This window comes from Vicia villosa, linkage group LG6 (assembly GCF_029867415.1).
Source record: "Vicia villosa cultivar HV-30 ecotype Madison, WI linkage group LG6, Vvil1.0, whole genome shotgun sequence".
NCBI lineage: Eukaryota > Viridiplantae > Streptophyta > Magnoliopsida > Fabales > Fabaceae > Vicia > Vicia villosa.
In genome coordinates this window covers 41,518,549-41,536,717 of record NC_081185.1, presented here as the reverse complement: position 1 = coordinate 41,536,717, position 18,169 = coordinate 41,518,549, and the positions used below count along the sequence as shown (strand labels likewise).

At 40.5% G+C, this 18,169-nt stretch overlaps 1 protein-coding gene across 1 annotated transcript; it reads left to right on the top strand.

The window, feature by feature from the left end:
• The first annotated feature begins 8,971 nt into the window (after positions 1–8,971).
• Positions 8,972–9,916, top strand: LOC131613581 (uncharacterized). The gene has a single exon (XM_058885237.1). It carries the CDS (start codon positions 8,972–8,974, stop codon positions 9,914–9,916), a length of 945 nt encoding a protein of 314 aa, XP_058741220.1.
• Positions 9,917–18,169: the final 8,253 nt, after the last annotated feature.

The following is an 18,169-nucleotide window of genomic DNA, read 5'->3' as shown; positions in this document are numbered from 1 at the left end:
AAAACCGTGAGTCTCATGCAACTTCAAAGAGACAAATGCCTCACTCAAGTTGGTATATACTTCTTCGGCTGGTTGGCAAGGGTCAATATTTTCTAGTTTCATGTCGAACTGCTTTTGGCCGACATTATTAACATCAGCCATGGAATAGATTTGATCCGACTCGATATTTTTGACGATGTCATCTTCTCTCCAAATAATCAGGTGCTAATGCATGGAAGAAGGAAAAGCCCCGATCCCATGTAACCACTCCCTTCCAACCAACAGGTTATAGCTAGGTTTTCCCTTGATGACCCTGAAAATAGTAGGTCGAGTCACTGAACCGACAGTGATGTCTACTTGGATTACTCCCATAGTGTTCTTGGTATTCCCTTCGTAGTCGGAGAGAACCACATTGTGAGATCTGATATCGGTGTTAAACATACCGATTTTCTTTAGAGTAAGATGTGGCATTATGTTTACAGTTGCACCATAATCCACCAACACTCTGTTGACGGCTACTCCTTCGACCTTAGCTCTGATTAGTAATGATTTCAAATGGCTTCTCATTGCCATATCGCGACTTTCGAAGAAGGCATCTTGGTTCTCTATTGAACCATTATTCATCACAAAGTAGCAAGTTGGCTTGTGTAAAGCCATTTTTTGCAGCATCAACTTCATCAGCATCTTCGACTTCTGTCGGGACATTGTACTCCTCAGGGAGGATGGACACTACATTAACCAAGATGTCGAGACTCTCTTCTGAGTCGGAGAAAAAATCATTAGTTGCCTCTTCAGAATCTTTGACCACTGGTTTGGTGAGACTAGAGTCATGGGAAGACTTAGCTCATTCTAAACAGAGTCGCCACCGTGCTTTATTGTTTCCAAAAAGGAATGGGTGAAAGAGAGAATAAAACCCACAGAAGTTTTTAAAATCAAAACTAATAAACTTATCAGAGTCCTGGCTACGGAGGGTTTGTACTCCATGGGAACCTCTTTGTTTTTGTTTTATTATCTTTTGTTTGCAAATAACCCTTTTTTTGTGAAAAACCTATGTGAAAAACTTGTTTGAAATAGAGGGTAGGGATGGGAAGAGAAGTTTTTGAAAGTGAGCTCGATAAGATATCGCATCTTAGGCCTACATACCCCTTAAGTGCAATAGGGAAGTCAGAGCTTCTGTAGTTCCTCTTTTTTAAAAAAAGGAAAAGGGGGCCAAAGTGGCCAAAATCTTTTTGTGTGTGAGCTTTAAAATACTCACAAAGTTTTAAAAGGGGGTTAAGCTTTAAAATACTTAACAAGTTTAAAAGAAGATTAGGCTTTAAAATACCTAATAAGTTTAAAAGGTTAAGCTTTAAAATACTTAACAATTTGGAAAAGGAATTAGGCTTTAAAATACCTAATAAGTTTTAAAATGGTTAAGCTTTAAAAAATCAACAAAAGGGTTTGGTTAAGCTTTAACAATACTAAACCATAAACAAGTGAAAAGCTTTAAAACACTTAACATAAAAATAAAAGAGATTGGAAAAGAATTTAAGTACCTTGACAATTTAGTCAATATCATTCCCATCCTTTGGATAAAACATCAAGCTTAAACAATTAACAATAAATACCTCATGTATGTACAAGAACAAACAAGTGAGTATTAACAAGCAAGAGATGAATGTATCTAAACCCTTGGATTCAAATCATGTATGAATGAGGAATGATTAATTTGATGATTAAACATTGGGTTAGATAAACAAAATATAACAATAAGTACAAATCACATGGATATAAAATCAACAAGTATATGTACAAGACAAGGTTTAACATTTAAGTACAAAGCATGGATTAAAATCAACAAGTATGTACATGCAAAAATAAACATGGATAAACAAAGATCAACATGTTGCAAATTTTATGGTTTTGGGTTTTAAACCTAAGGTTTTTAAATTAGGGTTTTGATTTAGGGTTTCTAAAGAAATACCTAGACCTAATTGATTTTAATTGTTAAATACCAAATTCTTAAGGAGAATTGGTCTAAGGGTACATAGATAAGTGAAGGACACTCTAACCTAACCCTAAACAAATATTAACAAACATTCATAAAGTTCTATAAAAGAAATAATAAGATAAAAACAATTTTTAGTTGATTTCTCAAACATAAAAGAACATGTTTTTGATTAATTTTTAAATAATGATAAATAAAATATTTTTGGGATTTTTTAACATGATACTAAAATACATGAAATAAATAAATCACACAAAAAAGAAGGGATTAAAAATAATAAATCTACTATTTTTAGTATTTTTTGAAGTTTAATGAAAAACTAAAATAAACATGTGATAAAAAATAAGGAAATGTGGACAATGGGGCTTGAACCCGTGACCTTCAGTTTGCCACTCAAAACATTAACCAACCCTGCTGTGCACATGTGGTGATAGAGGGACACACTCAGTTCATAAAATATAAAACTCAGTTAACATGGAAAAATGAAAAAAATAAAACAAAAGTCTAGGGCGAGGGGGATTCGAACCCTAGACTTGAGGCATGAGAGTCTTAAGGGCACGCTTGTTACCAATTGGGCTGTTACGATGTAGTCGAAGTAACTAAACTCTAATTAATTTTATTTAAAACAAATTTTTTAAAAGATAATGAATGGCGCCAAAGGCCTTCATCTTCTTCCTTAGAACGGAAACAACAACAACCACCATGGCCAAGACTCCAAGTTTCTCAAAACTCAATCTTTTTTAACATTTTAAAACCCTAAAATTATCAGCTTCTTACCACGAATCTAACCAGGTAACTAACTAACATTAATAATCAGAGATAAATGTGAATTTCTGGAAATTAGTGATGAACCCTAAAAATCAAAAATCAAATTAAATGTTGTAAACACATAATTAAGCCTTAAAATCTTAGGGCTATCATTCAACATGTAAAATGGAACATTTTGGTAACAAGAACTGCATGAATTGAGCTCCATTCATGGGAGTTCGAAATGGAGTTACATAACTCTAAAAATGGAGGTCTGGAGCGCAAATTAGAGGACCTGGGAATGCCTCAAGTATTCAGATAGCTCCTATGAACCTCGGGGAAGCTTTTGCAATGCTAAAAAAGTCTTGGAAGTGCCTGCAACTAAGAACACGATTTCACCTTGAACCTGAAAAAGTTATGGTGAGTACACTATGAAAATGGTGTTACAGATCAAGAACAGGTGTTTGGATATAGGGGTGTTCGCGGGCCGGTTTGGTTCGGTTTTGAGAAAATCCGATGTCCAAACCGATCAAAAATATATGGATTGGTTTGGATTGGATTGGTTCCAAAACTGGGTAGGTTAGGCCTAAATCATGTGCTTGTTGTCATTTTTAACCCAGGGCTCCCCGATGGAGGCACAGGGTATATGCTACCACTTACCCTGTGACTGACGTTGTCATGGCCGCATTTGTCAACGGAGGATAAGGCTTAACTTGGGTAAGTACAGTGTCTAACGACTCTAAAGACCCTGAGGGCACTACATGTATATTATTTGGGTTAGGAGGATTAGACATCCTAGGTGTGCATCATCTAAGTGGTCTGTTATATTCTTTGGTGTAATTCTCACTCCTAAGTTTCATACACCTTCTAATTCTACAAAACTTAGCACAATTGTCCCACCGTGCCATTTTGTTTACTATGGAAATTGGTAAACAACCGCTGGTCCTCCCAAGGCCATAAACTAAAGGTTACTTGCAAGATCGACCAGTTTATCTTGAGACTAGTGCTAAGGTTTTTATATTGTATCCGTTTTGTCGATGATGCTGGCCTAAGAAACAGTTTTCTAAGACCATAGGAACAAGTACAACGGCTTTCCACACGATGGATTAGGCTCGACCGACAGGTAACTCGTGACCGATGGAAACAGACCTAAACGTAATGACTTGACAAATCTGGGTATTCACTGATCTTGACCTACTATGGTAACTCGTGACCACCAGGAGGTCGTGAGTCCAGGTTTGTTCTACACGAAATAAGGATTGAATGTCTCTTTGGTGAACTCGAGACTTGTGACCAAAAGAGTGTCGACGTATATGAAAACGTAGAATGAATGATGATCAATGAGTAAAATGCACATAAAAGCTTCAAAGTAAATAATTGAAACGTAAAGATTTTGCATTGAAATAAAAGTGGTGATTCACGTACATCAAACACTTAGTAACTACTTTTTCGTGAAGTCGGAAATTGGGAAGAGTTTTGGCAAGTAGTTTGAGTATATCAGCGAACAACCCCAAATTCTACATCAAAATGACTTATTTATAGTAATTTACAAAGATAACTGCCTAAAGCAATATACAGCTAAAATTGAAACTAAAAATAACCGCTTCACGAGATCTTTCCATATATTTGGCGCCTACAACGCACGACCTCTCGAAGTAACTGTCTTTGATCTTGAAATTTGAAACTTCCCGCTTTTGGCTCTTTACGAATTAACCACTCCTGGCTTCGACGCTTGCATTTGTCAAAGACATAAACATGATAATTTTTGCTAAGTATGGGAAGCCTCTATGGTCGACAAGACTACTCTCGACCATTACCTCTGATCCACATCATGGTTGATTCGACCTATATGCTCCATCGATGTATCTTTACTTCGACTTTTTCATGTATAGTTTCCCACACAAGTCTTAATCGCCTAAAGCGTCTTTATTTGTAGGAATCTTCCTTTAACCCTTAAGTCTATCAACTGGGAATACACGTTCCTCCCTATTGTAAGAAATTTTAAGGTAACAGAAAGGGTACACGTGAACAGATGGTTGCATGATGTACCAAGTTGGCATCAGAAATTTAAAATTTATGGTTCAATGAAATGAATATGTAAAGAGTCTCAAGCTCCTACAATCAAATAAAAAAGGTTCGAATTTCCCTTTCAAGTATACTTGTTTATAATTTTACACTTTTTAATATTTTTAAAATCATATTAAAAATTTATATTTATATTTTTCATGAAATACAAACTATTAAATTGTTGATTTTAAAAGAAAAAGAATCAATATAGAATACACTGATAATTTTTTAAGTATGTGTTTATTAATAACCCTTCAATAAAATTATTGTGCATTGCACAGACAGACGACTAGTCGTAATCTTAATATAAAATATACACTTTATATGTTATAAATGCCACATGATGTATATTTTATCCATCATTGTAAAAATATAACGTAGAAAAAATCAGCAACGCTATCTTTTTTTTTGTGGAGTTAACTAGGAAGAAAATTTATTTTAACTAGTAAAAGATATGTGCTTTCGCACGAGTCGCACAAAGTTGGTATAAATATTATATAATTATAGTTAAAAATGTATATAAAAATATATAAAAATTAAGAGAAAACTTTTTTCAATGATTATTGTTACATAAATATTAATTTAATTTATTAAGTTGTAGTAATTGTTATGATATACATATAAATTATGTTGACAAATATATAGGTATATGGTCTAGTTCACCTCACACACATATATAAAAACGATTATCTATTTGCTTAGAACCAAATAAGTTCAAAACCAACATAGCTTTCTCTTGTGCTATAACAAGGACCCTCGATGACCCTCGATTAGCCTCCTCTTAGGCTTACAATACAAGGACCCACAGGCTTCTTAAAAGCATATTCACAGCTTTCTCTTGAGCTTGTATACAAGGACCCATCTGGTTTCTTATAAACATAGGAACAGGTCTTTAGTCACCTTTTAGCCTACCCTGGTGAGTTTCTTCTATTCTTCAAACCAGACTTTAAACAAGCTAAGAATGTCTCAATCTCAGTATTGAGTTCACCTTCTGGAATAAGAGACACGGACAGTTTCTGTCACCTTTATTCTCTATCTCCAGTGAGTCTTCTCCTTACTAGAGTCTAGGTTTTCCATCTGAAATATCCTCAGAGTCAGCCTTAATCTTGGGCTTTAAACAAGAATCTAAAACAATCAAATCCTCATTTCCTTTTAATCCAAATTCCTTGGAAAGGGTTAGCTTCCACATCAATCTTCATAAGTCAGAAACCCCTGGAAAGGGTCAGCCTCCAAAAATCAATCTTTCATTTTAACAAAAACCCCTGGAAAGGGTCAGCCTCAAAAAATCAATCTTTCATTTAACAAAAACCCCTGGAAAGGGTCAGCCTCCAAAATCCATCCTTCAAATCCAAATTCCCTGGAAAGGGTTAGCTTACATCAACTTTCATTCAAACCTTCAAAACTCCCTAGTAGAGTCTAGGTCAATCACTCAAACAAATTCCACAGAAAGGTCAACCTTCAAACCTGGGTCTTTCATTCATCAATCCCTGCTTAATAAAAGCACAGTCCCCAGAAGGGTCAACCTTCAGTCTCTAAACAACAGAGTAACCCTCAATAGAGTCAGCCACAACCTTGGGCTTTGTACAAGGCAGATATTCCCCTTTGAGTCAAGAGATCCCACACTGGTAGATCTTTTCCACATTAAGAGTCAGCCACAACCTTGGGCTTTGTACAAAGCAGATACTCCCCTCAGAGTCAAAAACCCTACTCATAGGTATTCCCCTAACCAGAGTCAGCCACAACCTTGGGCTTTGTACAAGGCAGATAATAGAGTCTCCACAGTGAGTCTTTCCCCCACTAAGTCAGCCACAACCTTGGGGTTTGTACAAAGCAGATAAACATCCTCTTCTATGTCAAAATATTCATATCCTTTGAGTCTTTTCCCTAGAAAGTTAGCCATAACCTTCGGCTTTGTACAAGGCACACAATAGAGTCATCCATAGTCAATTTCCTTAGTAGTTAGCCACAACCTTGGGCTTCATACAAGGCACAAAAAATAGAGTTTCCCTAGGTAGAGTCAGCTACAGTTATGGGCTTTGTACAAAACACTAAAATAAACCTTTCAATAAAAACAAAATAAACACTCTCTAACTAGAGTCAGCCTCAATTTTGGGCTTCATACAGAACACAAATTTCCTCAGTCAAAGTCAAATTCCTAGTGAAGTCATCTCCCAGAGTCAATAAAAAACCTTTAAAAAGCCTCAAGCTTGGGCCTCATACAAGCCAGCTAAAAATCAAATCTTTCATACAATAGATAGACATAACTTATCTCTATAGAGAGATATTTCTCCTATCTCACCACATTCAAACAAACTAACAAACAAACAAACATTTCAACTTCAATTTCAAACATTCTCCCATTTAGGACTCTGGAAGGCGTGCTTTGGCACATCCCCAGACTTGTACAACTTTCCCTAATTTGGTTGAGAATCTTTATTTCATTCAAGAGACACGCGACTGGTATACCTGAACACAACCAAGTAAGGTCCCTCTCTAATGAAACAAACTCAACTTTTCGGTCACTTTAAATGTTTGTGGCGGAATAGTAGAAATAGCTCTCTGTAAAGATGACTTCATGTCTCTTTACTGTAAACAGAGATTTCATTCAAAGTTTCAACCTTGAGCTTCAAGCAAGGCACCAAAAAAATAAATTCATTTCCCTAATTAGTTCCCCGAACTACAAAAAGCTTTGACTTCCATTAGGGATATGTAGGCATGAGATTCACAAGGTATCTCAGCGAGCTAATCAAAAACCAAAAACAGTCAGTCCATCTGTCTTTCAATTCAATTCTCTCTCCTAACAGAAAGGAGAAACTTTCCCAATCAATTATGAAACACAAACACATAGACATAGAGAAGGTTCCCGTAGAGTACTACGGATATGTAGGGTGCTTAAAACCTTCTGTTCTGGACCGACCCAATTTATCTAATTGGGCCAATCCAGCCTTCGGCCCAATACACTTTAGACCACGCGTGGTAAGTTCCGCCCGGTCGCTCCGGGCATACTCACAATGTAACCGACTACGAGAGACCCTCGTGCCCGGTAAACAATCAACTCGCGTGATGCCTAAATATCCGCCCCAGAAGGAGGAGTCGAATCCGCACAAGAACAACTTATAAATAGCCCTCTCCACATAGAGGGCAAGGTAATCTTTTCTTAACCCAAAATTCTCTCACTTTGTTGTACCTTGTGGAACACATACTTACTTTGGCATCGGAGTGCCTTGCAGGTACAACCCCTTTTTTCCCCCTCTCAGCCGATCGGAACTTCAAGCCTTCATTGTTGTTAGCCATCTGATCTGCTAGGTAAGATCAGTGGCGCCGTCTGTGGGAAATCTAGCTCCCCCGTTCCTTTTTCTTGCACCTTCTTGATCCATTCTTGCCTCCTGCAAGAACCTAGGAACCAAAGATTTAATCAAATCATTACTCATGGCCGGCAATACTCAAGAAAAACGACATCTTCGTCGTTCCCCCTTCTAGAAACACCGTCCCTCGAGACGGTGTCACGGCGTCCCCTTCTCCAAAAGATCTCCAAGATGATCCATTTCACCATCTCAAAAATACAAGCGGGAAGGACAACCCCGATGAATTTCTGGGCAACCCTTTCCTCTCCAAAGGTTAGACTCCTCAGGACCAGACCATGAACGTTGTTCTAGCCGCCCTTGCCCAGACCAACGCGCTCATACAACATCAAAACGACAGGATCGGGGCGCTCGAGCAAAAACACCGATCGAAGACTCCCCCAGGGCACAAGCATCACCCTTAGGACGACGTGATTCCCAAGAAACGCCCTCGATCTCCCTCCCCAAGGGAAAACGCTGGTCCATCCTCCAAGAAAGGGTCAAGCGACCACCGCTCCCGACACCGGTCACAGTCTCCTCGATCAAAAAAGAGATCCCGGTCACCCCCGACAGGGCACAACGATAACCAGAGACGACACCGGCGGAGTCGGAGTCACTCTTCCACTCCTTCCGCCAGCGACGACGAAGAAGAGCGTAGAGGCCCTCTTTCCCACTCAATCTTGGAAGCGCCCCTACTGGCCGGTCTTGAAAAACCCCGCCGCTGGGCACATACGACGGGACCACCGATCTGGACAAACACATAGAGAACATCGACGCCCTTCTCGATTATAGAGGGGTGCCCGGTGCCATCAAATGTCGTTTGTTCCTTACCACCCTGCGCAAAGGAGCCATGACTTGGTATAAAAGTTTGCCCGATGAGTCTATCACTTCATGGAAAGTGCTCCGGAAACTTTTTTCCATACACTTCACGGCCTCCCGGAGACACCCCATGTCAGAAGCCTCCTTGGAAGCCATCATCCAAGGAAAAGACGAGTCCCTACGGGCTTACATAGAAAGATTCAACAAGGAAGCCGTGCAAGTATCTACCACTGCCCATATGAAGAAATTCTTGCTCGAGCGAGGCCTCCGACCACGCTCAGACTTTGCCAAGGCCGTCGGGATCGAAACGCCGGCCACTCTGGACGAGTTCTTTCTCAAAGCCCAGGCATACATACAATATGAGGAAAAGGAGGCCGCTCATGCGGTACGCAATTCTAGACAAGAAGAAACCAGCAAGAATGGTCTCCAAGACGATTCCCGTCGGGGAACGGACAAAAAGAAAGACGACAAGGGCCGGGATCCCAAAGACTACAAAGCCCCAGCCGGGAAGTTCCAAGAATACACCCCCCTCAACGCCTCAAGAGAACGCATCTTAAACGAGTGCGCGAATGCTGAATTCCAGACGGGCAAGGTCCGCTTCCCTAAAACCATGCTCGCGCGACCAAACATGGATAAATCGAAGTTCTGCCGATTCCACAAAGGCCACGGGCACAACACCGAGGATTGCATCCACCTAAAGGACGCCATAGAGATATTGATCAGGGAGGGACACCTGAAGCAATACGCGAAGAAGCAGGAGGCCACCAAAGAAGCCAAACCAATCACCGAGGAAAAGCCGGCGGAAGATATGCCTGCCATTCAAGTAGCCATGAGCATCACCAGGCCGAAAGCTTTTACCTCCCTGACTAGGCCAAATCGGCGACCACCACCGCTCCTCACAGCGCATGGGAGATGTTCCCCTCCGCCATGGTCATATCGGGTGGGGGAGTCAGCAAGCTCACCGTGGTATCCGTAGAACGCAAATTCGACGAACTGATCTCAGCCAGTGCAAGCAAGGCCGCTACGCTCGACCACGCCAAGGGCAGCCCATCCTCCGTCTCTTTCTTCAAAGAGGAATTACCCGGCGGGGCCCCCAATGCCACCATTCCCCTCCTCATTCGGGCTCGGATGGCCAATTTTGACGTGCGGCGGATATTGGTCGATCAGGGAAGTTCAGTAGACATCATGTACTCCCAACTGTTCAGAACGCTGCAACTGAACGACAATCACCTCACCCCCTACGTAGGATCAGACCTACAAGGTTTCAACGGCACGGTGACTAAGCCGTGGGGGTTCGTCGAGCTCATAGTTACAATCGGATCGACGGAAACCGCGAGGGCCGTCAAAGTCCAATTCATGGTCATTGACTTCCCCTCGATATACCAATGCATTCTTGGACGCCCGAGACTAGCCAAGCTAGTCGCAGTCCCCTCAACCGTACACCTCAAACTTAAATACTATACGACCAAAGGGCAAGTAGCAACACTCAACGGCAACATCGAAGCAGCCAGGAGATGCTTTGAAGCCTCCGCAAAAGGCCAGAGCACGATAAAGACACCGGCTCAAGACAAAACAGCGACCAGCGCAATCTCCGAGACCAACAAATCTATGCCCCGCATGGACACTTTCGACCTCGACAGTCGTTTTCTGGGAGAAATTGAGCAGAGCATCAACTCAGGCACATCAGAAGGGATCCTCCAGCCAATTCCTGACAGAGACTTCGAACTCGTGGCCCTCGGAGAAGATCCGACTAGGGGAGTCAAGATCGGAGCAGCCTTGCCGGACCTGGCCAAAAGACAACTCAAAGCTTGCCTCCGTGAAAATGCCGAACTATTCGCTTGGAGCGCCGCAGAGATGCCCAGGCTCGATCCAGAGGTAGCTTGCCATCACCTGACCATAGACCCCGCCTGCAAGGCCGTCGCTCAGAGGAGAAGAAAACAATCACCCGAAAAAACGGTTGCGGCCGAACTAGCTGTAAAAGACCTCCTAGAGGCCAAATTTATGTCTGAGGCCAAGTACACTACTTGGCTCTCCAATGTTGTACTTGTTAAAAAATCAAATAGAAAATGGGTATGTGCACTGACTACACCGATCTCAATAGGACTTGCCCAAAAGATGCTTATCCTCTTCCCAATATAGATAAACTAGTCGATAATTCCGCAGGTTTTAAATTACTTTCATTTATGGACGCCTACTCCGGGTACAATCAAATACCCATGGCTAAAACTGACAAGAAATACACGACCTTCATGACCGAATCGGGCAACTACTATTACAACGTAATGCCTTTCGGTCTGAAAAACACCGGCACGACATACCAGCGCATGATGAACAAAGTCTTCCGAGCGGAAATAGGCGACATGCTCGAAGTCTATATGGACGATATGATCGTCAAATACCAAGAAGAAAGCGATCATGCCGCCCATCTCAAAAGGGTTTTCGAGCAAGCCCGAAAGTGCAAAATGAGGTTCAACCCCGAGAAATGTACGTTCGGCGTCCTGGCAGGCAAATTCTTCGGTTTCTACCTAACAGAAAGAGGAATCGAAGCAAACCTAAATAAATGCAGGTATTTTTCAGACTTGGCCACCCCGAGCTCAAAAAAGTCAATCCAAACCTTAAACGGCATGCTCATGTCACTATCCAAGTTTGTGGCCAAATCCGCCCAGCATGCCCTTCCCTTATTTAAACTCTTGCGTAAGGAAATCGCCTTCGAATGGACGGAAGAGTGTGAACGCGCCCTCTCCCATCTCAAGCGAGCCCTCTCCAGCCCACCGGTCTTATCAAGGCCTGAGGTCGGAGAAACCCTATACCTTTATCTCGCCGTAGCCACCGAGGCCGTCAGCACGGCCTTGATACGAGAAACCCCGGAAGGCCAGAAACCCATTTACTTCACAAGTAAAGCACTCCAAAGCCCCGAGGTCAGATACCAACAGATCGAAAAGGTCGGACTCGCATTAATAACCGCAGCACGGAGACTCAGGCACTATTTCCTAGCTCATACCATAATCGTGCGAACCGAGCAACCTGTGAAACACAATTGCTTGAACGGCCCGATATGGCCGGACGGATGCTCCGTTGGTCATTAGAGCTTGCAGAGTCCGACATCTTGTACGAAGGAAGAAAGGCCGTTAAGGCACAGGTCTTGGCAGATTTCGTGGCCGAAATGGCCTTCCCCGAAGATGGACCATATACGTGGACGGAGTGTCAGGCTCAACTGGCAGCGGAGCAGGGATCATTCTAGAAAACGGGGAAGGAACCCTCATAGAGGTATCCCTTTCACTCTCATTCCCAACATCCAACAACCAAGCCGAATATGAGGCCCTGTTCGCCAGATTGCGCCTCGTAAACGATTTAGAAGCCGAGGACATTGAGGTATTCACCGACTCTCAACTGGTCGAGTCCCATATCACAAGAGAATACCAGGTCAAAGGCGAAGCCCTCGCCGAATACCTGGCCCTCGTACGAGAAAGATTGACCCGATTCAGGAGCGCCAAAGTAATACACATCCCGAGGGAACACAGCTCCCGGGCAGATGTCCTATCGAAACTAGCTAGTACGAGGAAGAAAGGGGCAACAAATCCGTAATCCAGGAAATATTTCCAAAACCGAGTACCGAATCTCCATCCGCGTTAACACTCGTAAACGCAATCGGAGATGCGTCCTGGTGGATGACCCCCGTATATAATTACCTAACTAGCGACCTCCTGCCCGCCGATCCAAAAGAGGCCTCCGTAATCCGAAGGAGAGCCTGCTCAGACGTCTTGGTCGAAAATCGCCTCTACCGGCGAGGATTTTCCATACCCCTCCTTAAGTGCATTGACGAGGGTACGACTCCCAACATACTCCGAGAGATACACGAGGGAATCAATTCCCAGCACTTAGGAGGGAAATCCCTCGCTCGGAAAGCCCTCCGAGCCGGATACTATTGGCCCACGATGCAAAACGATGCCAAAGAATACGTAAAGAAGTGTGACAAGTGCCAATGTTTTGCGGACATGCACCTTGCACCCCCCAACGAGCTTAATTCCTTGTTGTCTCCCTGGCCGTTCGCGTGGTGGGTGTTGCACCCCAAAATTTGCCCACTTATTTATTCCCTAATTGTCCTTCACATTACATTCAGGTGCATACCTCATTTAGGCCATTCATCCATTAAATTCATTCATATCATAGTTACTGTTCAAGAAAATTGAAAAAAAGAGCTTCTGTGTGGGAGATATCTTTGGTCAAAATTTAATCAGGAAATAATTTTGAGCATGAAGTATGTGTTGGCCTTGAAGAAATATCATTCACTGAAGCCTATTTGGTTGAAAACTGATTGAGAGTTAGATCGGAAATGAATTAATCAGGAAATTCACCTGGAATCAAAAAAGTCAAATTCAAAGTCAAAGTCAACTGTTAAATATTGACTTTTTGTGGAAAATCGGTCAAAGAAAAGTCAAAGAAATGAATAAAATCAAGAAATTGTCAAAGTTGCCATTTTGGGAAATTATGCTAAAAAAGGATAGTTTTCACACTATGAAAATATTTTGACATTTTAAGGCAGGATGATCAGTCCACTTCAGCACCATTTTACACGTGGCAGATGGAAATATTTCAAGACAAGCTTAACATAAAAAAGGTTCATATCATGGCACACTACAACTTTGTAGTTGGAAGATTTCCCATTTGAATTATGGATCAAAAGATATGGATAAGAGAAGTTCTTGATTCAACCTGTTTTTTTCCAACACTTAGAAAAATATTTGAAAACCTTAAACATGGCTGAACAGCCCATTTCAGGTCCTTTTTTTCGCAAACTTTGAGGTTCCAATTCAAGACAAGGTTAACATAAAAAATGCTCATCTCATGGTCCTCTACAATATTGTAGTTGGGAGTTTTTTCATATGATGCATGGATCAAAAGTTATTGAAGGGCGAAGTTGGGAAATCATCACTGGATGCAAGACAGATTACTGGGCACGAATCCGGGTCATGCGCGAGCCTTTCATCAAACACGTGGCGTGCATTTTTTGAAGTCGTTTCTAGGAAGCTACAAATGGTTGTTTGACTGAAGCTTGGTACTAATGCACTCTAGACTATGTCCTTTATCCAATGATACGAGAATCATGGTTTTTGGGCATGTGTAAAGGGAAATATAGAGGCCCAAAGTCGAGGTATCACAAAGTATGGTGTTAGTCAGGACGCAAGGCACCAATCCAGGTCACACGCATGCAATTGATCAAGCATGTGGTGGGCTATTTTTAAGTCCGATTTTAGAGAATTACAAGCATCTATTAGACTCACATTAAACATCATGCCACTCTATGCCATGTCTCCTTTCAAACGGTATAAGAACCGAAGCCATTGGAAGTATGTGGAGCAAGATACGAATCATTAAAGTCATGCCATTACCAGGTCATGTTTTTGCCAATATTATGTACCCGGGTTAGGTCGTTTGCGCACAGGCCCTAGGCAGCCATGATGCTCCACTTTTCCAAGCCATTTTGAAGGAGATAGAAGCATTATCTTCCAATCATTTCAACACCAAAGTTGCTCTACCCCATCTCCTCTTCCCACAGAACTTGAAAGTGAGTCATATTGTGAGCCATGGTTGAAGCTATAGGTATTCAAAGTCAGCTGTACGTGGAACAAAAGGCATTATTATTGTTTATTGTTACAACACATGCAGGAGATTGGTTTACACTACCATATTGCCATCAAGAGCCATGCATGTTGCTGCAACGTGAAAGGCATAACAAAAGGTTACTACAAATACCTCATGTGCATAAACTTGCACACTAAGTTTGGTAGGGAAATTTTCAACTACATTGCAACATACCATACACCCCATGTACCTTACCATATAAGAACTCAGTCCTCCACATTTTTGGGAAGACATTCATTTCTTCTTTCTCTCCTCACATCTCACCATCTCTCACTCTCATCAGTCTCTTCCCTCCCTCACCATAACTTCCACCATCACCTTCACCCTCACTTTATCTTCTTCATGTAACCACCTTTTAACCACCATAACCGAATCACCTTCAACTTCCATCACTCAACCTCGCCATTCAACTCACATCTTCATCCTCTATAGCATTCGATCATCACCATTCTTCTCAAGACAATCATTATCATCTCAGAGCTCTTCACATTCACCACCATCAAAGAACAAGAAAAGGGGCCAGAGTCGTCTTCAAATCTTAATCAAGAATCTAACAAGTAAGATTTCTTTTTCCCTTGCATTTAGAAGCACGTATAGGTCTGGAATTCCCACCATCAGGGATATGGTTAGGACAATTAGAACCACCACGTGTTCAAGTATGTGTTGCATTCTATGTAAAAGTTTTGGATCTCGATGTTTGATTTCTGTTTGTGCAAAATGATGCAGGTTTGAACGTTTAATTCATACATTTGAAATCCATGCGTGACAACGATTGGATTGATATGCACGTTGATGATTTTGGTGAAGATAGCAAAAGTTAGGGTTTAGTTGTTGCGTTCGGTTAGGATGTTAGAGGTTTCAAAACAAAAAACCGAGGCCAGATTCGGAATCTACGCGAAAAAACAAGGAGAACGGTGGTCTCATTCGTCGTTTCTAGGAACCGGACGTCGCCGGCGCCGCCGTAGAGGGCGGTGGCTCGTTGGAGAAGGCGATGAACAGTACCCTCCATGGTACTGTTCACGTCAGCATGCTTTTTTTTTTTCTTTCTTTTTCTTTTTTCTTTATACTATTATTCTTGTGTTTTGTTTTATTATGATGATTAGAAAGTGAGGTGTCCACTTGTGATTGGACCTAGCTTTAACTTTGTCTTTTATGACTTAACTCTAAGTGACCAATTGATATGGTCATGGGGTATTTCCTGTCACGTTACCTTTTTTTTCATGCCATATGAATAATAATTGTCACATGTTGTAGAAAATGGAAATCAAATGAAATAGAGAATAAAAAAGGATGGATAAATAAAATGAATAAATGAATGGTGGTGTTATATGATAATGGGCCAGACATTTTTGTTTTTACACCATCCAGGTTCAGGCCCATGCGCCTTATAATTGAATTCCAGTTCATGTCTCAATTTCTAATGCACCTCCTGCTTGCTTTAAATTCACTTTTATTTCAATTTTGTTTCTCTTCTAACTTTTGATTCATAAACTCGTTTTCACTTAAATAAAAAATATGGAAAAATATGTTTTAGATATTTTAATGTGTGTAGGTAAATGTAGTATTTTTTATAGATTTTTAGAATTTAGTTTACTATTTTTAATAAATCTTTCCTTCACATATGTTCATTCTCTTTTTATGTTTGATATGTTTTGCAATATAATTTGGTTAAAAACCTTAGGAATAGAATTTAATTGCCATTTTTTGTGTGATATCAGTAGACTCGTATACCATATTGTGTGTAAAAAATAAAAGTCCAATTCCATGTTTTGGTTAGGTTTTCATTAGGTTTTCTATACCCGATTAATGTGCATTTTTAAACGGATAACCATGCGAATTTGACCTATAATTTGCTTTGCATTTATGCAATAGCCTTGGATCTTTTTTGTACATATAATTAGGGATTCTTAGAGGTCCTAAGACCTGGAATTAGATTTTTAAATCGTTTCTTCTTATTTTACTTGAATTTTCCTTTCTTACATGTAAATAACTTGCTTTCGGCTAACGATTGTATCAAAACTTGTCCAAATGACCTATAATTTTGTATGAGACTTCTTGACATGATTCCATGATTGTTTAGACACCTATTAGAGGTTATTAGTTACTGACTTCCATCATTTTATTACATTTGTCTAACTTCATTCACCATTTGAACTTACTAACTAGTTTTGACCTAGTTTTGTCTAGTTTTTGTTAGAACTTTGTGTTGTTTCAAGCTAATTGACTAACATAGATTGGTATAAGGTCTTAGACTTATAAATGCAATGTAATGCTACTGAACTCGAGCTTAGGCCATGTGTTCATTTTCTTTTTGTTTTGACTAATTGATACAAGTTTGTTCGCTAATTGTTAAGTAATGATTCATGCGACACTTTGGTAATTTCTTGTGAATATTTTTGTGAGATGTTATGATGCTTTTGTGTTTGATTTAGGACACTAATTTCCTTGGTTTGCTAATGCCCTAGGGCTTTCTTCCCTCTTTCTCATGCTTTGCCTCTTCTTTCACACTTTGATTGTTGTTAGTTTAAGAGGCGACGATTGTTTGTTCTTCCTCCATCTTTTGTGGATTATTTTCTCTTGGGATTCATTGTGTGTAGTCTCTCTTAGGAGTAGACTTGGTTAGGGACTTCATTAAGTCACCTACCTTTCTTGTTGCTTTTGCTTATCTCTTACTATATGCTTAACATGTTCCCTTAGGGCGGCGACTTCAATCTTCATTAAGATGAGTCATTGAAGCTTCCTTGGTTGAAAACTGATTGAGAATTGGATCAGAAACTGATTAATTAGAAATTCATCTGGAATCGGAAAAATCAGGAAAAGTTGACTTTTTTGGTCAAAGTCAAGGTCAACTGTCCGATATTGAAGTTTGGTTGAAAATTTGTCAGGGAAAGTCAAGGAAATAAATAAAATCAAGAGAATGTCAAAGATTGCCAAAATTGGAAAGTTAGTTAAAAATTGAAGTTGCCATAAAAAGAAAGTTCTACACTTAGAATAATTTTGGAAAGTTTGAGAATGGTTGGGTAGTCAACTTCAAGCACACTTTTCACCAAGATCCAGGATTCAATTCAATACAAGGTCAACAACAAATTTGTTCATTTCATGTGGAACTACAACTTTGTAGTTGGAAGATTTCTCATTTGAATTGTGGATCAAAAAGATATGGATGAGAGAAGTTCCTGATTCAAGTTGATATTTTTTCCAGCACTTAGAGAAATTTCTGAAATTTCCATCATGGGTGGGCAGCTGACTTTGAGACCATTTTACACAAACATCGAGGTTTTAATTCAAGACAAGCTCAACACGAAAATTGTTCACCTCATGGCCCTCTATAACTTTGTAGTTGAAAGTTGTTTCATTTGAGATCTAGATAAAGAGATATGAATGAGAGAAGTTGGGTGTTCATAGTCGTTGAAACTGAGGTTGCGTGGCAGATTTCTAGGCAAGTAGTAGGCAAATAATCAAACACTTGGTGTGCCATTTCCAATTCGGTTTTTAGAGAAATACAACAATCTCATGAGCTCAATTTTGGTATGTAACTACTATCCTCCATGACCTCTATCCAATGGACCAAAGATCTCGAATTTTA